The sequence below is a fragment of the Cebus imitator genome, unplaced genomic scaffold (assembly GCF_001604975.1).
Source record: "Cebus imitator isolate Cc_AM_T3 unplaced genomic scaffold, Cebus_imitator-1.0 Scaffold614, whole genome shotgun sequence".
Lineage (NCBI taxonomy): Eukaryota > Metazoa > Chordata > Mammalia > Primates > Cebidae > Cebus > Cebus imitator.
In genome coordinates, this window is record NW_016107929.1 from 561,576 (window position 1) to 579,126 (window position 17,551).

At 51.1% G+C, this 17,551-nt stretch overlaps 2 protein-coding genes across 2 annotated transcripts in view; both read left to right on the forward strand.

Annotated features, from left to right (window-relative positions):
* The window catches only part of C1RL (complement C1r subcomponent like), an 11,794-nt gene extending 9,888 nt beyond the window's left edge, over nt 1-1,906 (forward strand). Inside the window, exon 4 of the mRNA XM_017517042.1 lies at nt 1,134-1,906. Coding sequence (XP_017372531.1) covers nt 1,134-1,906 — 773 coding nt within the window. The remainder of the gene's footprint in view (nt 1-1,133) is intronic.
* A 4,247-nt stretch (nt 1,907-6,153) lies between these two features.
* On the forward strand, nt 6,154-17,183 carry C1R (complement C1r). Its single transcript, XM_017517041.2, has 11 exons — nt 6,154-6,370; nt 7,079-7,307; nt 8,537-8,729; nt 9,350-9,496; nt 9,595-9,791; nt 10,088-10,235; nt 10,343-10,464; nt 12,570-12,648; nt 13,010-13,165; nt 15,298-15,372; nt 16,098-17,183. Coding segments are annotated over exons 1-11 (2,127 nt in total). The 5' UTR covers nt 6,154-6,368; the 3' UTR covers nt 16,877-17,183.
* Nucleotides 17,184-17,551: the final 368 nt, after the last annotated feature.

Genomic DNA, 17,551 nt, shown 5'->3' on the forward strand with positions numbered 1-17,551 from the left:
GAAACTCCGTCCCAAAAAAAAAAAAAAAAAAAAAAACATTTAGGCTGTTTCTACTTCTTGGTGATTACAAATGATGCTGCTACGAGCATTTGTGCACAAGTTTTTGTTTCAACATACGCTTCCAAATCTCTTGGGTATATACCTAGGAGTAGACTTGCTGGATTGTGTAATAATTCTGCTTAACTTTTTGAGGAACCACCAAACTGTCTTCAGCAGTGGCAGCACCATTTTACCATTTTATGTCTCACCAGCAATACCTGAGGCTTCAATTCCACCATTTTTGAGATCCACACTTTTGAATGAAAGCACTGCCTTCCTACTCCAACCTGATCCATGGAAAACTCTAGGGTTCGCCTGAAGGCTCATAGTGCTTTGGGGATGTGTGGGAGGGCAGATGGTAGTGGGAGATGTTACAAATGAGGAAATGACACAAAACTAGGCAGGAAGCACTGAAGCAGACTCTGCCTGTAGTACGGGGGGCCAGGATGGTCGGAAGGAACCGCTTTAATGCCTCTGAGGAGGCAGGAAGGAGAGCCCTGCAGAACCAGCACCAAACGTGCTCATCTGTGCTCTCCACCCTCAGTCCACTGTCCCGAGTCCCATGCAGGATGGGTGCCCCATACAGTTGGCATTGATTCCTTGCCCTTGTCTGCCCACATGGTCTATACTGTGAGTCGGCCCCAGTGTAAGAGTCCTGATCCCACCCAGGTGCGGTGGCTCACACCTGTAATCCCAGCACCTTGAGAGGCCGAGGTGGGTGGATCACCTGAGCGCAGGAGTTCGAGACCAGTCTGGCCAACATAGTGAAACCCCGTCTCTACTAAAAATACAAAAAAAATTAGCCAAGCATGGCGGCGGGTGCCTGTAATCCCAGCTACTCAGGAGGCTGAGGCAGGAGAATCGCTTGAGCCTGGGAGGCGGAAGTTGCAGTGAGCTGAGATCACGCCACTGCACTTTAGTCTGGGCAACAAGAGCGAGATTCAGTCTCAAAAAAAAAAGAGTCCTGATCGCATGCAGAGCCAGACCTGGAGCCTCTTCACGCATCCTCTGCCACAGCTTCAGAGAAGTAGGTCTTTAATCAGTGTGCCTAGACGCAGCTGCTGACTGTCACCCCTGCCCCTCCTCTCTCCCAGTCTGTGGACGGCCAGTTACCCCCATTGACCAGAATCAGACGACCCTCGGTTCTTCCAGAGCTAAGCTGGGCAACTTTCCCTGGCAAGCGTTCACCAGTATCCATGGCCGTGGGGGCGGGGCCCTGCTGGGCGACAGATGGATCCTCACTGCTGCCCACACCATCTACCCCAAGGACAGTGTTTCTCCCAGGAAGAACCGGAGTGTGAATGTGTTCCTGGGCCACACATCCATAGATGAGATGCTGAAACTGGGGAACCACCCTGTCCACCGTGTCATTGTGCACCCCGACTACCATCACAACGAGTCCCACAACTTCAACGGGGACATCGCCCTCCTGGAGCTGCAGCACAGCGTCCCGCTGGGCCCCAACGTCCTCCCGGTCTGTCTGCCTGACAATGAGACCCTCTACCACAGCGGCTTGTTGGGCTATGTCAGTGGGTTTGGCATGGAGATGGGCTGGCTAACTACTGAGTTGAAATACTCAAGGCTGCCTGTAGCTCCCAGGGAGGCCTGCAAGGCCTGGCTCCAAAAGAGACAGAGGCCCGAGGTGTTTTCTGACAGTATGTTCTGTGTTGGGGATGAGATGCAGAGGCACAGTGTCTGTCAGGGGGACAGTGGCAGCGTCTATGTGGTATGGGACGATCGTGCCCATCACTGGGTGGCCACGGGCATTGTGTCCTGGGGCATAGGATGTGGCAGCGGGTATGACTTCTACACCAAAGTGCTCAGCTATGTGGACTGGATCAAGGGGGTGATGAATGGCAAGAACTGACCATGGGGCACTTGAACAGGGACTGGCCAGCACAGTGGAGGCCCCAGTCAAGGGAGGGCCGGGAGTGAGGACTGAACCCTGGGGCAGGGGCAGGAGGTGGTGGGAGGCAGGGAAATCCTATTCACATCACTGATGCAGCAAGCCACCATGCAAGAGAAACCCCCACCCTGCAAGCCTGCACCATCCGGACAGGAAGCACGGTCCCACAAACCGCGGCTCCTCACCCTCTACCTCCCTGTCCGCTTGCACTAGGCCACGGAAGCCCTGTGCATCTCAGCAGCTTTCACCTTGAATGTCCTTGGAATCCCCTTCCCCTTCATCTGTTGACACAGCTTTTATACCCACCTCTGGAAGAGTCACCATCTCACCCGCTGAGTATGGAGAAAGGGGTTTTCCTTGCATTTTATTTCTGAAATATCCCTAAGACCCTTCAGTTGACCTTCACACCTTCACATATGCAAGCTGTCGGCTTCACCACCTTCCACAGCTCCAAGATGCGATTACAGAAATAGCTCCTTTTTAAACTTTATGCCCTCTATATGCCAGATGCTTCACCTGTTATTTCACTTAATCCGCATACCATGTTGGCAAAGGATGTGTTATTAGCCATGCTTGACAAATGAGGCAACTGAGGCTCTGGGAAAGGGACTTGCCCAGGTCCCACAGCTGGTGTGTGACTGCAGAGGCTGCTCGTCCCCGTGTGCCGCCATACTTCTCAGCTCCCCTCAGATCTGCTGTGCCACCCACTTTCCCTCCCAGTCCCCACATCCTTACCATTGTCCCTCCCTGGGAATTCCTGCTTCTGTAAAAATGGCATCCTCTGGCTCACACTTTCCTGCTAGCCCCATCTCCTGCAGAAGCCACGTGAGCCCAGCACTGGACTGACGTTCCTGCGGACACCCCACCTGGGCCCCCATCATCAAGAGAACTGTTCCACCTGAGAGGACCAACTCTTTAATTTTTAGTACAGATTGGAGGTGATGGGCCGAGCATGGTGACTCACACCTGTAATCCCAGCACTTTGGGAGGCCAAAGCGGTCGAATCACAAGGTCATGAGATCAAGACCATCCTGGCCAACATGGTGAAACCCTGTATCTATTAAAAATACAAAAATTAGCTGGGCGTGGTAGTGCGCATCTATAGTTTCAGCTACTCGGGAGGCCGAGGCAGGGGAATTGCTTGAAGCCAGGAGGCAAAGGTTGCAGTGAGCCGAGATTGTGCCACTGCACTCCAGCCTGGTGACAGAGCAAGACTCCATCTAAAAAAAAAAAAGCATTGGAGGTGATTTACAGTGAAAGACGCAAGTAAAATATAACTGTTCAATGGAAATAGAAAATAAATATCATAAAAGAGAGAAGAGAGATAATTTGTTAGCATCAAGAGTCAATTGCTGGATAGTCACAGGTTAAATTTATCTCTAAAAAAAATTAGCAGGATTCAACGTTGTCCCTACATGTGGTTACTTCTGTTTTTTACACCTACACACAGTACAAAAGATTATTAAAAATATTCCCAAAAGGCGGGTACAGTGATGTACACCTATAGTCCCAACCACTTAGGAGGCTGATGCAGGAAGATCATTGGAGCCCAGGAGTTCAAGGCCAGCCTAAGCAACATAGTGAAACCCCATCTCCAAAAATGTAATAATAATACTCTCAAAATACTCAACAGAGTAGTTTTAGTTGATAAGATTTTGGCTGTTTGGTTTTCCACTATTCTCTATTTGCTAAATTTTGTTTAATGAGCATGAAACATTCTTTTTTTTTGAGACGGAGTTTCGCTCTTGTTACCCAGGCTGGAGTGCGATGGTGCGATCTCAGCTCACCGCAACCTCCGCCTCCTGGGTTCAGGCAATTCTCCTGCCTCAGCCTCCTGAGTAGCTGGGATTACAGGCACGTGCCACCATGCCCAGCTAATGTTTTTGTATTTTTAGTAGAGACGGGGTTTCACCATGTTGACCCTTGACCTCGTGATCCACCCACCTCAGCCTCCCAAAGTGCTGGGATTACAGGTGTGAGCCACCGCGCCCGACCAAGCATGAAACATTTATTCTATTTTACTTATTTTTATGATTGAAAAAATGATGAGTTTCTCCCTGCCAAGGCAAACATATACACACACACACACACACACACAATTTATACATGTGTGTCTAGATGTGTATCTCTACATCTTCGCCACTGTCTCTAGGTCTAGAGATAGAGATATAGACTAGGAGCTGGAGATAGAGAGGTAGAGGCAGGTTAGAGACAGAGCTGATAGAGACAGATGAGCTGGAGATAGAGACATAGCCACAGAGGAAAACCTACCGCTACTTTAAGAGAGAAACTTTTTTTCCCCAAGAATCAAATCCTTAAAGGAACAAACACGGTAACAGACAATGTCCTCAATACTTGTCTTAAAACAAATGCAGCAACATCCATACGGCGTTTTTTTCCTTCTTTGTATAAGTCAAGGACATAACAAAAATGTGTGAGTAAAGGTTATCTTCAATGGTTGGGCAGAGTGGAGACAGGGCTGGGACTGAGCTAATGACGTCCAGGTTTGCCATGCTCCAAGCATTGTTGCACAATGCCAAGTCAGAACTGAGAGTCCTTAGGATGGTTGGAAGAGCTTCAGCTGAGACTACCTCCTTCCCTGTTCCCTCTGCCCCCATTATGAACATACAGTGTGTGCGTGCGCGCGCGCGCACACACACACACACACACACACACACACGCTGCTGTTAGGATATTAATGTGCAGTTTGCTAGATGAGATTCCTCTTCCTTCTCGTCCCTTCATGTGGTCCTTTTCCTTCTCCCCTATCTTTTGTCTTTTCTGGCCTAACAAGGCTATGGATCATATCCTGATCTGGTCAGAGACCAGCCCTCCATCAGGTTCAGTCCTCAGCTCTGACACACAGGCCTGCCGCAGAAACCCTCCAAGGGTTGGTTGATCTTGCACCTTCTGTGTGCCTGCTGTCTAACTACTGATGACTTGGTCACTGCCTGATGGGGAACTGCATCAGCTCTGTGAATTCTTGCAATCTATTGCCTGGAAAAGTGCCTTGCACATTAAACAGGTAGCCCATAAATGGATGAATGGGGGTGGGGGCAGAAGGGTGGAGGTTGGAGGGACTGATCTCATGAGGGAAACAAGCAGAACCGCTTACAAAGGCTTAAGAACACAGAGGCCTGCATCGCGGCCCAAGCCCCCCATGTGATGAAGTGCCATGAGATATTTGGTGCCATGGAGACTTGATGAAGAAAGGCTGCCAAAAACAGTAATATTGTTTTTTATTTATTTTAATGTTTAAAGATGAGGTCTCACTATGTTGCCTAGGCTGGTCTCGAACTCCTGGGCTCAAGAGATCTTCCACCCTGGCCTCGCAAAGTGCCAGGATCACAGGCATGAGCCACCACACCCGGCCAAGAGCACAGTTTTAAAGCAGGACACTATGGCCTGATGGACAGAAGCGAAGAGGATCCCTCCTCCCTCCCAGGGGCCTGGCTTCATCTCAGAAAAACCAAGTCCCTCTTGCTCCACAGCCGCACCCTCAGCCTCAGCCCTGGCAGTCGTGTTGAGCAGATGCTGAGGAGAAGGGGACATTTTACTCCCTCCACAGCTGCCCCAGAGGGTCTCAAATCCAGGGCTGCTTTAGGGTTGCCCTGACATGGCCATCCCTATTCTATGTCCAAGTGTCATTCATGGCTAAAGCAGGCCAGGGCCCCAAGGCAACCAAGCTCCACTCTCCTCTGCCCGCTCCCACGCACCCTCCTCTGCCCCAGTGTTCCTGGGGCTTCCTCCTGGGCAGGGAAACCAGAGCCATTCTTGGACCAGGACTGCGGGCTGAATGAGGGCAGGAAGAACGGGGACAGAGGGAAAGGACAGTCCAGAAAAGAGAATCCCCCACAACCTGGGGTCTCCCACTGCTTCAGTAGGAACCTTGTAAACACAGCAGCAGCCCTCCCCAAGGAAAGTCTTGAAAGAAAGGAGAAGCTGATCAGATTTAGAGACTGAGGTGTCTGGGCCTACAACCCCGGGCTACCCGGCCCTAAAAATTCAGCCGGGCGCGGTGGCTCACGCCTGTAATCCTAGCACTTTGGGAGGCCGAGGTGGGTGGATCACCTGAGGTCAGGAGTTCAAGACCAGCCTGGCCATCATGGTGAAACCTCATCTTAAGAATAAATAAATAAAATAAAATAAAATTCAGACTCCCTTCTCCTTAGCCCTTCCCCATATAGACCAGCAGGTGGCACCACCAACAGGGATTTCAAAACCAAAACTAAATTAAAGTGGAAACTCAGATCTTTTGTTTATGCAAATAGTTCATTCCCTCCAGCATTTCTCCGGGAATGGTCCCCCCTCCACTCCACAGAAAACCCTCCCATCCCTGCTGTGCATGACCGCAGCCTCCCTCTGCACACAGTGCATGAAGAGGCTGTCAGAAGAGCCCAGGACTCAACACCAGCCTTGAGAAATGTGAGTAAGGGCGATGGGCACCCAGGTGGGAAGGAGAAGCCAGGAGAGAAGCCAGGGCATGGGAGGCAATTCAGGGAGACAGGAACACCCTGCCCTCCCCACACACCTCATCAGTCCCCCTGTGCACACACATGGACACACACAAAACACGCCCCATCCCTCCTCCTAACGACCAGAGGAGACCTTGTGCATAGAGGCTCATGCCATGGCCCTTTCTTCCTGCTGGGCTCACAGCAGGGAGCAGCGAGAGGAGGGGACCACCTGCCCAGGAGGGGACCCCCTGTGCATGTACCCCACACTCCACCGATGGTTTCTCCCAGACACTCTTGCTGAGTCTCTGGGACCCCTTTCCGAGAGCCATGACTGGAAACACTCACCTCTCATTAACTGGCCTCAAGCCAGTCCTATTCCTGGAAGGGGAGGGGAGGGATGTGGCCAGGCAGTGGGGGAGGCTGGGGAGGGAGTATGAGGGGAGTGGGGTGGCCTCTGGACTGGACACTGCCCTGGGGAGGGACACAGATGCAGCAACTGCAGAGGCTGCCCTCCCCCCACCACCCGCCCCTGCAGAGAACATGCCTGTGAGGTCCAGAATGGGCAGAGAGGAGAATGCCCAGTGGTATGGCCATCTCATCCCCTGCCACGGCCGCTGCCCACATGGCAAGAGTGGTGAACCCCTCCAGCTCCAGACGCTCTCTTTTGTTTTGGCAGGTGGCTCTGGTATCTCCTGGTGCCGGCCCTGTTCTGCAGGGCAGGAGGCTCCATTCACATCCCTCAGAAGTTCTTCGGGGAGGTGACTTCCCCTCTGTTCCCCAAGCCCTACCCCAACAACTTGGAAACGACCACTGTGATCAGAGTCCCCACGGGATACAGGGTGAAGCTCGTCTTCTGGCAGTTTGACCTGGAGCCTTCTGAAGGCTGCCTCTATGACTATGTCAAGGTAGGGGCAGGGTGGGTGGGCAGCGGCAAGACAAAGCGGGGCCCTCTGGGATCTGGGATCGCCCTGCATGGCATGCACACCCCCAGACACAGCCCAGCCCTGCAGGACCTGGTGGCCGACTGCATCTCTGAGAGCCAGGGCATGCCCTGGATGCGACACCCACTGGTGTAGAGGTGAGCACTGAAGGGAGAAGCACAGAGAAGAGAGGGACAGGACCCACTCAGGAAATTCACTGTCCACGGAGTCAGGAAAACCTTCCCCATCTGCTGTCCAGCTGAGCGTCTTTGGGAAACCACTGTGCCTCAGCTCCCTTGTCTCCAAGGAGAAGATCGCCATGTTGAGGCTGCCCGCCTCAACAGGAACACAGGGACGTGAGGAGGAGAAATGTGTGCTCTGGCAGCACAGGAGTGGCCTTCAGCAAGGACATCGGGCTCAGAACCCTCACCTCTGTGACAACCAAGCGTGCCTTCCGGGGCCCGCCTTTCTATATCCAATAAAAATGAGATTCAGGGCTCAAGCAGAGCCTGCGAAGGTCCAATAACTGCGAAGGTCCAAACCATTCCCAGGAGACCCCGGGAAGTTATGCGCAAATAACGGGAAAATGGCACGTCTTCCCCGCCCAGAGGACTTGGCACGTGTGCAGTGTTGGGGGAGGGCGTTTGGTGGCAGGGCAGGGAGAGGTTGCGGAGGCTGTGAGGAGGAAGGATGAGGGACTAGGCGATACGTGCTGATGCTGAGGCTGGTGGGCTTCAGGGCTCGTGTTCGGCCAAGGGCGTCAGAAAGCACTTGCAGTAGAAATGGTTTGATTAGGCCGAAGGAGAATTGGAAAACAGAAAAAAAAGCAGAGCTGTCCAGGCTCTGGGAATGAGGGGAGGGTAAGTAAAGTCTGGGTAGAGACAACCAGGACCCCAGGGGAACATGCCACAGGAGGTGGTGGGGATGGAGAAAGACCTGAAACCTGCCAGAGGAGCAGAAAACAGGGAAGGGGTGAGGTACCCAGTGCAGGACAACATGCCAAGAGTGAGTCAGTGGGAGACTCAGGGAACAGTTGAAAGTCACATGGGGAAGGTTGCAGCAGCTGAGCCCAGCAGGTAACGACCAAGTCGGAGCTGTTATGGTGCATGATTTACTCTGCAGGCCCTAAAAATTCCAGACAGGACCATCACTGAGCCATCACGTGGGGCACCACCCCACAACAGGTCTTCTACCCCCTGTCCTTCCTCTACCAGATCTCTGCTGATAAGAAAAACCTGGGGAGGTTCTGCGGGCAACTGGGTTCTCCACTGGGCAACCCCCCGGGAAAGAAGGAATTTACGTCCCAAGGGAACAAGATGCTGCTGACCTTCCACACGGACTTCTCCAACGAGGAGAATGGGACCATCATGTTCTACAAGGGCTTCCTGGCTTACTACCAAGCTGTGGGTGAGTAGCCCCCCTAGGGATCCCTTTTCTCAGACCTCAGCCAAATTGAATGGGGGCCAAGAAAGGGAATCTTGAATCCAAAAGAGCAGAAAGCCTGGCGGGGCGCGGTGGCTCACACCTGTAATCCCAGCACTTTGGGAGGCCGAGGTGGGCGGATCACAAGGTCAAGAGATCGAGACAATCCTGCCCAACATAGTGAAACCCCTTCTCTACTAAAAGTACAAAAAATTAGCCGGGCGTGGTGGTGGGCACCTGTAGTCCCAGCTGCTCAGGAGGCTGAGGCAGGAGAATTGCTTGAAACCGGAAAACGGAAGTTGCTGTGAGCTGGGATCCCAACACTGCACTCCAGGCTGGCAATAGAGCAAGACTGTCTCAAAAAAAAAATCGGAAAGCCTGGCTTTCCTTGTTCCTCCGCTCAAGAGAGCTTTTCCTAAAGAGGGCTGTCAAGCTGGGCTCTGTCACCATGGAGCAGTCCCCAGAGAGCATTGGAGAGGCCTGGAGGTCCGAGTGGCCTAGAGCCACCTTTGTCTTTAGGCCTCTGGTGAGTGACCTCCCTGAGTTCAGAGCCACCACCCAAGTCTCCAGCAGTAGCTTCACTCTTCTTCCTGACTGCCTTCCAGACCTCGATGAATGTGCTTCCCAGAGCAAATCAGGGGAGGAGGATCCCCAGCCCCAGTGCCAGCACCTGTGTCATAACTACATTGGTGGCTACTTCTGTTCCTGCCATCCTGGCTACGAGCTTCAGGAGGACAGGCATTCCTGCCAGGGTGAGCCACAGCGGTGTGGCAGGGAGGCAGGGGTTGGGCCAGGGCTTTTTTGGCCAGCCAGGAAGCCCCCCTGATGCCCTGCGGCTCTGCTCTCACAGCTGAGTGCAGCAGCGAGCTGTACACGGAGGCATCGGGCTACATCTCCAGCCTGGAGTACCCTCAGTCCTACCCCCCTGACCTGCGCTGCAACTACAGCATCCGGGTAGAACGGGGCCTCACGCTGCACCTCAAGTTCCTGGAGCCCTTTGAAATTGATGACCACCAGCAAGTACACTGCCCCTATGACCAGCTCCAGGTACAGCCTTCCTACCCCTGAAAGACTCCTTCCTCCCCTTCCGTCCGCACTTGGCTTTTCTTGTCCCAACTTCCCCTTGGATGCCCTGGCCAGCTGGGGCAGGAACGGCCAACATCACCCATGATCTGGGCAAGTTCCCACACAACTAGAAGTGGGTCGTGGGGATCCCTTTTGACCTTCCCCTGAAAACACACATAAGGCAGGATTTCATCACCACCACAACCACCCTGGCCACCAGTTGGCCCTGTGTAAAAATGTCCAAGCTGAAAAAAATATCCTCCCCTCTCCCCTACTAGATCTATGCCAACGGAAAGAATATTGGCGAGTTCTGTGGGAAGCAAAAGCCCCCCGACCTTGACACCAGCAGCAATGCTGTGGACCTGCTGTTCTTCACAGATGAGTCGGGGGACAGCCGGGGCTGGAAGCTGCACTATACCACTGAAAGTAAGGCTGCCTGGGGGCCTCCCTCGATGGCCGGCAATGGGGAAGCTGTGGGAAGAAGGAAGAACAAGTGGCTCTGAAATAAATATGTCCTCTGGTCTCCCCAATAGTCATCAAGTGCCCCCAGCCCAAGACCCTAGACAAGTTCACCATCATCCAGAACCTGCAAACTCAGTACCAGTTCCGTGACTACTTCATTGCCACCTGTAAGCAAGGCTACCAGCTCATAGAGGTGAGAACCCAGGGCTGAGGGGAGAGAGCTGGCTCAGTATCCCAGGAGGAATTCAGATGACGTGTCCACAGAGGAATTAGCCTCATGCCAGCTCGAGTCATAGATGTTTCAGCTACATGAGTCCCCTTGCTGCCCACTTAAAACAGAGTTTAAAAATCCTGGAAGATTGCTGGAGCCCAGTCATTCAAGGCCACTGTGAATAGCCCCTGCACTCCAACCTGAGCAATATAGCAAGACTCTGCCTCTAAAAAATAAAAATAAACAAATAAATAAATGCTGAGGTCAGGGGCCCGCAACAGAGGCTCTGATTCCATTGGTCTGGAGCGCAGCCTGGGCATCAGGACTATCTGAAGGTACCCAGGTGATTCTAATGTGCAGCCAAGTTTCATAACTATTGCCCTAGTCCAATAACTCAAGAGAGCTGAAGGAGGTGAAAAGTAAGGGCGGAGATGTAGTGACTCATCAGCATCACATAGTGATTTTGTACAGCAGGGACTAGGACCCAAATCTCCTGCCTCCTGCTCCAGGGCTCTTTTACAAATCTTGGTGGTCTCACCCTGCGCCCACCATCCTGTCCTCAGCTTTGCAGATTCAGGAAGGAATATGCTTTTATCTATTGAACCATCTCACAAAGGCTGGTAAACTAAAAAGTCTCTGTCTCTCTGGACAGAGACCCATGACTGGACATCCCAACCTTGTTCAGTAGGTCCACTGGGAAGACTTAGTCAGAATCAAACAAGAGACCTTTGATATGTCCTTAATTCATAGTTAATTCATTTAATGCACATTTAAGCTGTCTACTGTCAGGCACTGTCCTAGATGTGAGAGGTTCAGTAAAAAGAAACCCACATAGTCACTCAGCCTTTGTGGAGCTCACGTTTGAATGTTGCATCAAGCCAAGTTCACCTGATGCACTGCTCTTTACTCCAAGGTGCTTCCAGCTCTATCAGGAGGATTGGGCGTGTGTCCTGGGTCCAGAAGACTGGAGACTAACAATCTCTTTGCTCATATTACAACCCGCCCTTGCCTGCGCCACCCACTGCCCTTTTGCCTTTGTCATTCACATGATAGAATTTAAAGCAAGCCACATCATTTCTCCCTTTACCTACATTTTACTCAGACATTCTAGTTCTCAGACACATTCTTTTGCATCCTTTTCCAGGGCTAACCCTATGGAATGATTTTTGGTCTTTTTGTTTTACTTTTGAGACAAGAGTCTTGCTCTGTCACCCAGGCAGTGGCACGATCTCAGTTCACGGTAAACTCTGCCTGCCAGGTTCAAACAATTCTCCCGGGGCCAGCTACTCAGGTCCCTCAGCCACCCAAGTAGCTGGGATTATAGGCGTGTGCCACCACGCCTGGCTAATTTTTGTATTTTTAGTAGAGATGGGGCTTCTCCATGTTGCCCAGACTGGTCTCGAACTCCTGGCCTCAAGTCATCTGCCTGCCTCGGCCCCCCAAAGTGCTGGGATTACAGGAATGAGCCACCACACCTGGCTGATTTTTGGTCTTAATAAAACTCATTCATACTGTCCAGTAACTTTTCATTTCAGAGACTGCCGTTTCCTAGTCTTGTTCCTGCTCAGCAACGACAGCACTTCACATACATCAGGGTCTCCAGCACCTTTCAAAGGGGCGAGGTGGCACTAGTATTTTAGGGAAGGTCTTTGTCCTTAGGAAAACTGCAACTCAGGAGAGATAAAGGGATGCAGGCCTGGAGGCCGGGGACACTGGCAAGAGAAACATGGTTCTGCCCTGGAGCACAAGCTTTTGTTTCCATACAGAAAACACTCAAACGGTGGCTTGTGATTTTTTTAAATTACAAATTGTGGGATTCAGTTGGACCTCAGTGGGAACAGGCCACAATCTAGAGAGAGGATGATCCCCTCTATCAATTAGCCCTGCTCTGACTTGCTGCAGTGTGGCTCAGTGCTCCTGTCGGTAACTCAGGGAGAAGGGAGAAGGAGCCACATCCACGGGGGAGCCGAGGGTCTGAGAGCCTGAGACATGTCTTTGTATTGCCTTCCCCTCCCGTGTGGGGAGGGCAGGAAGGGGAGCTGCATTGCCTCTTGGCACTGATGGTACTTCTATCCTTTGCCCAACAGGGGAACCAGGTGCTGCACTCCTTCACAGCTGTCTGCCAGGATGATGGCACATGGCATCGTCCCATGCCCAGATGCAAGAGTAAGTCACAAATCAGGGATGTGACCCTGGGGACCTCCTACCTCCAGCCTTGAGGACCTGGGTCAAGAAAGAAAGAGGGGTCCAGCCTAAGCCTCTTCTTAGGAGCCCCTCCCCCCGACTTGTCCTTTGATGCCTATGGCCCATCTCAGGAATCATGAGCCCTCTTCTCAGCAGGATGGATGGACTCTACCCAGAACTGAATTTCACTCCATCCAACTCCTTTCCATTGCAAGTGCCCTCTCCACTGACTATATTTTCTAAGGTTCTCAGCCTGCTCTGCAAGTAGACAACTCACATTCCCCTCCCTGAAGTTCCAGTACAGTCATTCTCAGCTCTCACCGTGCCCTGTGTTCTCTCCAAGTCAAGGACTGTGGGCAGCCCCGAAACCTGCCTAATGGTGCCTTCCGTTACACCACCACAATGGGGGTGAACACCTACAAGGCCCGTATCCAGTACTACTGCAAGGAGCCATATTATAAGATGCAGACCAGAGCCAGCAGCAGCGAGTCGGAGCAAGGTAGGGACCAATGCAAATGGAAATTTCCTCCTTCCATCCCTTGGGACATCCACTGAGATTTCTCCCAGTAGATCCCTAGGGAATACATATTAAGGTATCTGCCAGGGCACTGGCTTCAGGGGCCTAGATTATACTGCTTAGAGGAACCTAGTATGTTTGAAGAAGAAGGCATCTGAGTTGATGCAAAGAAAAGATTCAAATCTCATATACAGCTTGCTGTCACCACATCATCCCCACTACCACCATTGCCTCCACCACACCCCCACTGCTACCCCCACTGCCATCACTACCACTACCAGTAACAATACCAGCATCTCTACCAACAGCATCAACACCAGCACAATCACCACTATCACCGCCATCACTACAATCAACACCATTACCAATACCACATCACCACTACCATTATCACCACCATCAGCACCACCGACACCACTACAGGTATTGATCAACTTACCACCTATGCAACTTACGACCATTAGACTTTACAACCACAATCGCTAGCCATGACTGCTCCGCGTCTGGCAGCGCAAACGTTGCCCAGCTGGGCGTACCACAGTGAGGACCAGCTTCCAGCAGCACTTCCATCTCCGTGTGCACCATTTCAACTGTACATATAGCCTACTCAACTTACAACCAAATTGTGTTACGACCGGTCTGCGGTCCCCACTGCGGTGGTAAGTCGAGCACTAGCTGTAGCACCACCATCACCATTACCAACATCATCGTCACCACCAACACTCATACCACCATCACTGTGTCACTATCACCATTACCAACACCACCATCACCACTACCATTATCACCACTACCATTACTAACACCATTACCAATACCACTTGCACCACCACCACCAATGCCAACACCAACACCATCACCACCACCAACACCATCATCACTACCACCATTACCAACACCATCCTACCACCAATACCACCATCACCACTACCATCATTAATATCACCATTAACAGCACCACTACCACCACCAACACCAGCACCACAATCACCATCACCATTACCAACACCAACACCACAATCACCAACACCATTACCAACACCATCATCACCACTAATACCACCATCACCACTACCACCATGAACAATACCATTAACAACACGACTGTCACCACCAACACCAGCACCACAATCACCACCACCATTACCAACACCACCATCACCACCAACACCATTACCAACACCATCATCACCACTAATACCACCATCACCACTACCACCATGAACAATACCACCATTAACAACACGACTGTCACCACCAACACCAGCATCACAATCACCACCACCATTACCAACACCAACACCACCATCACTACCAACACCAACACCTCAGTCTTCACCACCATCGTGACCACTATAGCTAAGTCAGTGAAATTTCCCCCTCCATTCTCCCGTCTCAACCTGGTTATGATTTTTTGCGCTTAGTTTTACTAAATGACTCTTACTCATTAGTGGGCATTTTTCAACCTTTTTTTTAAATATAAGAAATCACATACATTATAGGTTTGAAACACAACAAAAAAGGGAAAAAGTCTAGATTAAAAATAGTATTCTTTAAGAGCTGCGCTTTGGAGTCGAACAACCGCTTGCACCTTGGTCCTGGCACTTAGAAGTTACGTGACCCAGTGCAAATTATTTAAGCTCAGGTTTCTTCATCCACGAAATGAGAATAACACACACCTGCAAGTGTCACTGTAGTGCTTAAATGAGATCATGCAGATAAAGTGCTTAGCAACAAGCATGGCACGTTTTCAGCAATCAGAAGCTGTAGCTACAATTATTGTCTATGATTCCACCACCAAGATGCAATCACTGATAAGATTTTGATATATTCTTTCTGGTTTTTATGTCTACCTTCATAAACGGGGATCACAGCAAACATTTATTAATAATTCTGATTTTTTTCACTTGACATTAAAACAAAATATATGTCTAGAGCCTCTGAACACTTGAAATTCTTTCCTTCTGGAGTTGAGCCTTTGGCCTTTGACCCTTGTCGTGTTCGTTCCTCCCTGCCCCTCTCCCCATTGAGCACATTCAGTACTCGCTGGCCTCTGCAACCTAGTTTTCTTACCCATCACCTCCCAACTTGATTCTTGCCTCCTCTGCCCTCAGGGGTGTACACCTGCACAGCACAGGGCATTTGGAAGAATGAACAGAAGGGAGAGAAGATTCCTCGGTGCTTGCCAGGTGAGTGGAAACCCTCTGGGGCCATCCTCAGGGTCTTTTGCAGCCTGCAGGGCCTCAGAAGCAGCATGACCCAGAGGAAGGAGACAGAGAAGGAGAGGAGAGGGGAACATCCCAGGAGAAAGGGAAAGAGGGACAGAGTGCTGGAATCAGCACTCTGAAATGCTGGCATTTTCACTAAGCAGATGGGAAATCAGAGAATAAAAACAACAGGAGACACTCCAGGAAGAAATAAGCAAGAACAAGGAGCTGGTCCTGGTGGCTCACACCTGTAATCCCAGCACTTTGGGAAGCCGAGGCAGGCAGATCACCTGAGGTCAGGAGTTCGAGACCAGCCTGGCCAACATGGTGAAACCCGGTCTCTACTAAAAATACAAAAATTAGCCAAGCGTGGTGGCGCATGCCTGTAGTCCCTGCTACTTGGGTGGCTGAGGCAGGAGAATTGCTTGAACCCGGAAGCGGAAGTTGCAGTGAGCTGATATTACGCCACTTCACTCCAGCCTGGGCAACAGAGCAGAGTCTCAAAAAATAAATAATAAATAATAAATAAACAAGAACGAGGAGAAGAGCCTCTCAATAGGCCAATGAAGGAGGTGTGAGGATGGGAGGAGAGAGAGAAAAGAGACAGGGGCCAGGAAGAGAGAGCAATCGGGGAGCTGGCTGGCCACAGAGGGAAGAGTGTGGGACCTGGAGCTGACGTGCCCTTGTCCTCCCTGTCTGCCCCTCAGTGTGTGGGAAGCCTGTGAAACCTGTGGAACAGACGCAGCGCATCATCGGAGGGGCAAAAGCCGAGCTGGGCAACTTTCCCTGGCAGGCATTCACCAATATCCACGGGCGCGGGGGTGGGGCCCTGCTGGGCGACCGCTGGATCCTCACGGCTGCCCACACCCTCTACCCCAAGCAGCACAATGAGCAAAGCAACGTCTCCGTGGATGTGTTCCTGGGCCACACAAATGTGGAAGAGATCATGAAGCTGGCAAATCACCCCATTCGCAGGGTCAGCATCCACCCCGACTACCGTCAGGATGAATCCCACAATTTTGAGGGGGACATCGCCCTGCTGGAGCTGGAAAATAGTGTCACCCTGGGTCCCAACCTCCTCCCCATCTGCCTCCCCGACAATGAGACCTACTATGACCTGGGCTTGATGGGCTATGTCAGTGGCTTTGGGGTCATGGAGGATAAGATTGCTCATGACCTTAAGTATGTCCGTCTGCCCATAGCTAACCGGCAGGCCTGTGAGTCCTGGCTCCGGAAAAAGAATAGGATGGATGTGTTCTCTCAAAACATGTTCTGTGCTGGGGACCCATCTCTCAAGGATGATGCCTGCCAGGGGGATAGCGGGGGCGTTTTTGCGGTAAAGGACCGGAAAACTGATCGCTGGGTGGCCACAGGCATCGTGTCCTGGGGCATCGGGTGCAGCAGGGGCTATGGCTTCTACACCAAAGTGATCAACTACGTGGACTGGATCAAGAAAGAGATGGAGGAGGAGGAGGAGGAAGACTGAGCCCAGAATTTGCTAGGTCTGAATCCGGAGAGCAGTGGGGAAAAACAGATCTGACCAGTTGTTGATAACCACTAACAGTCTCTATTAAAATTACTGATGCAGAAAGACCCCGTGTGAAATTCTCTTCCCTATAGTCCCATTGACATACTTTACCCGAAAACCACACAAAGGGCACCCTTCTTTCTTGCAAGGATTGCAGAGGATACAGTTATCAATCTCTAGTTGTCACTTTCCTTTCCACTTTTATGCCATTGGGTCATTGCACATAACTTTTTCCAAATACAATTTTATGAGAAACGCCAGTGTGCAACATGAGTCAAAAGGTGTATTTAATTTATATAAAAATATTTTGTAAGGAAGGTCATATTTAAAATACTTAAGAAAGCAACAAGAACAATTAAGTTTATGCACACATTTACAATTAGCGTTATGGATAGCAATAAATATCTGTGTTTTGTTTTGATTGTACAATATAAAGAAAATCCTGATTTTCCCACAAGCATAGTTGTAAATATAACAGCTTTTTTTTTTTTCCCCCGAGACAAGAGACTCACTCTGTCACCCAGGCTGCGGCGTAGTGACGTAATCTTGGCTATCTGCAACCTCTGCCTCTAGGTTCAAGCGATTCTCTTGCCTCAGCCTCCTGTAGCTGGAATTACAGGCACCTATCACTAC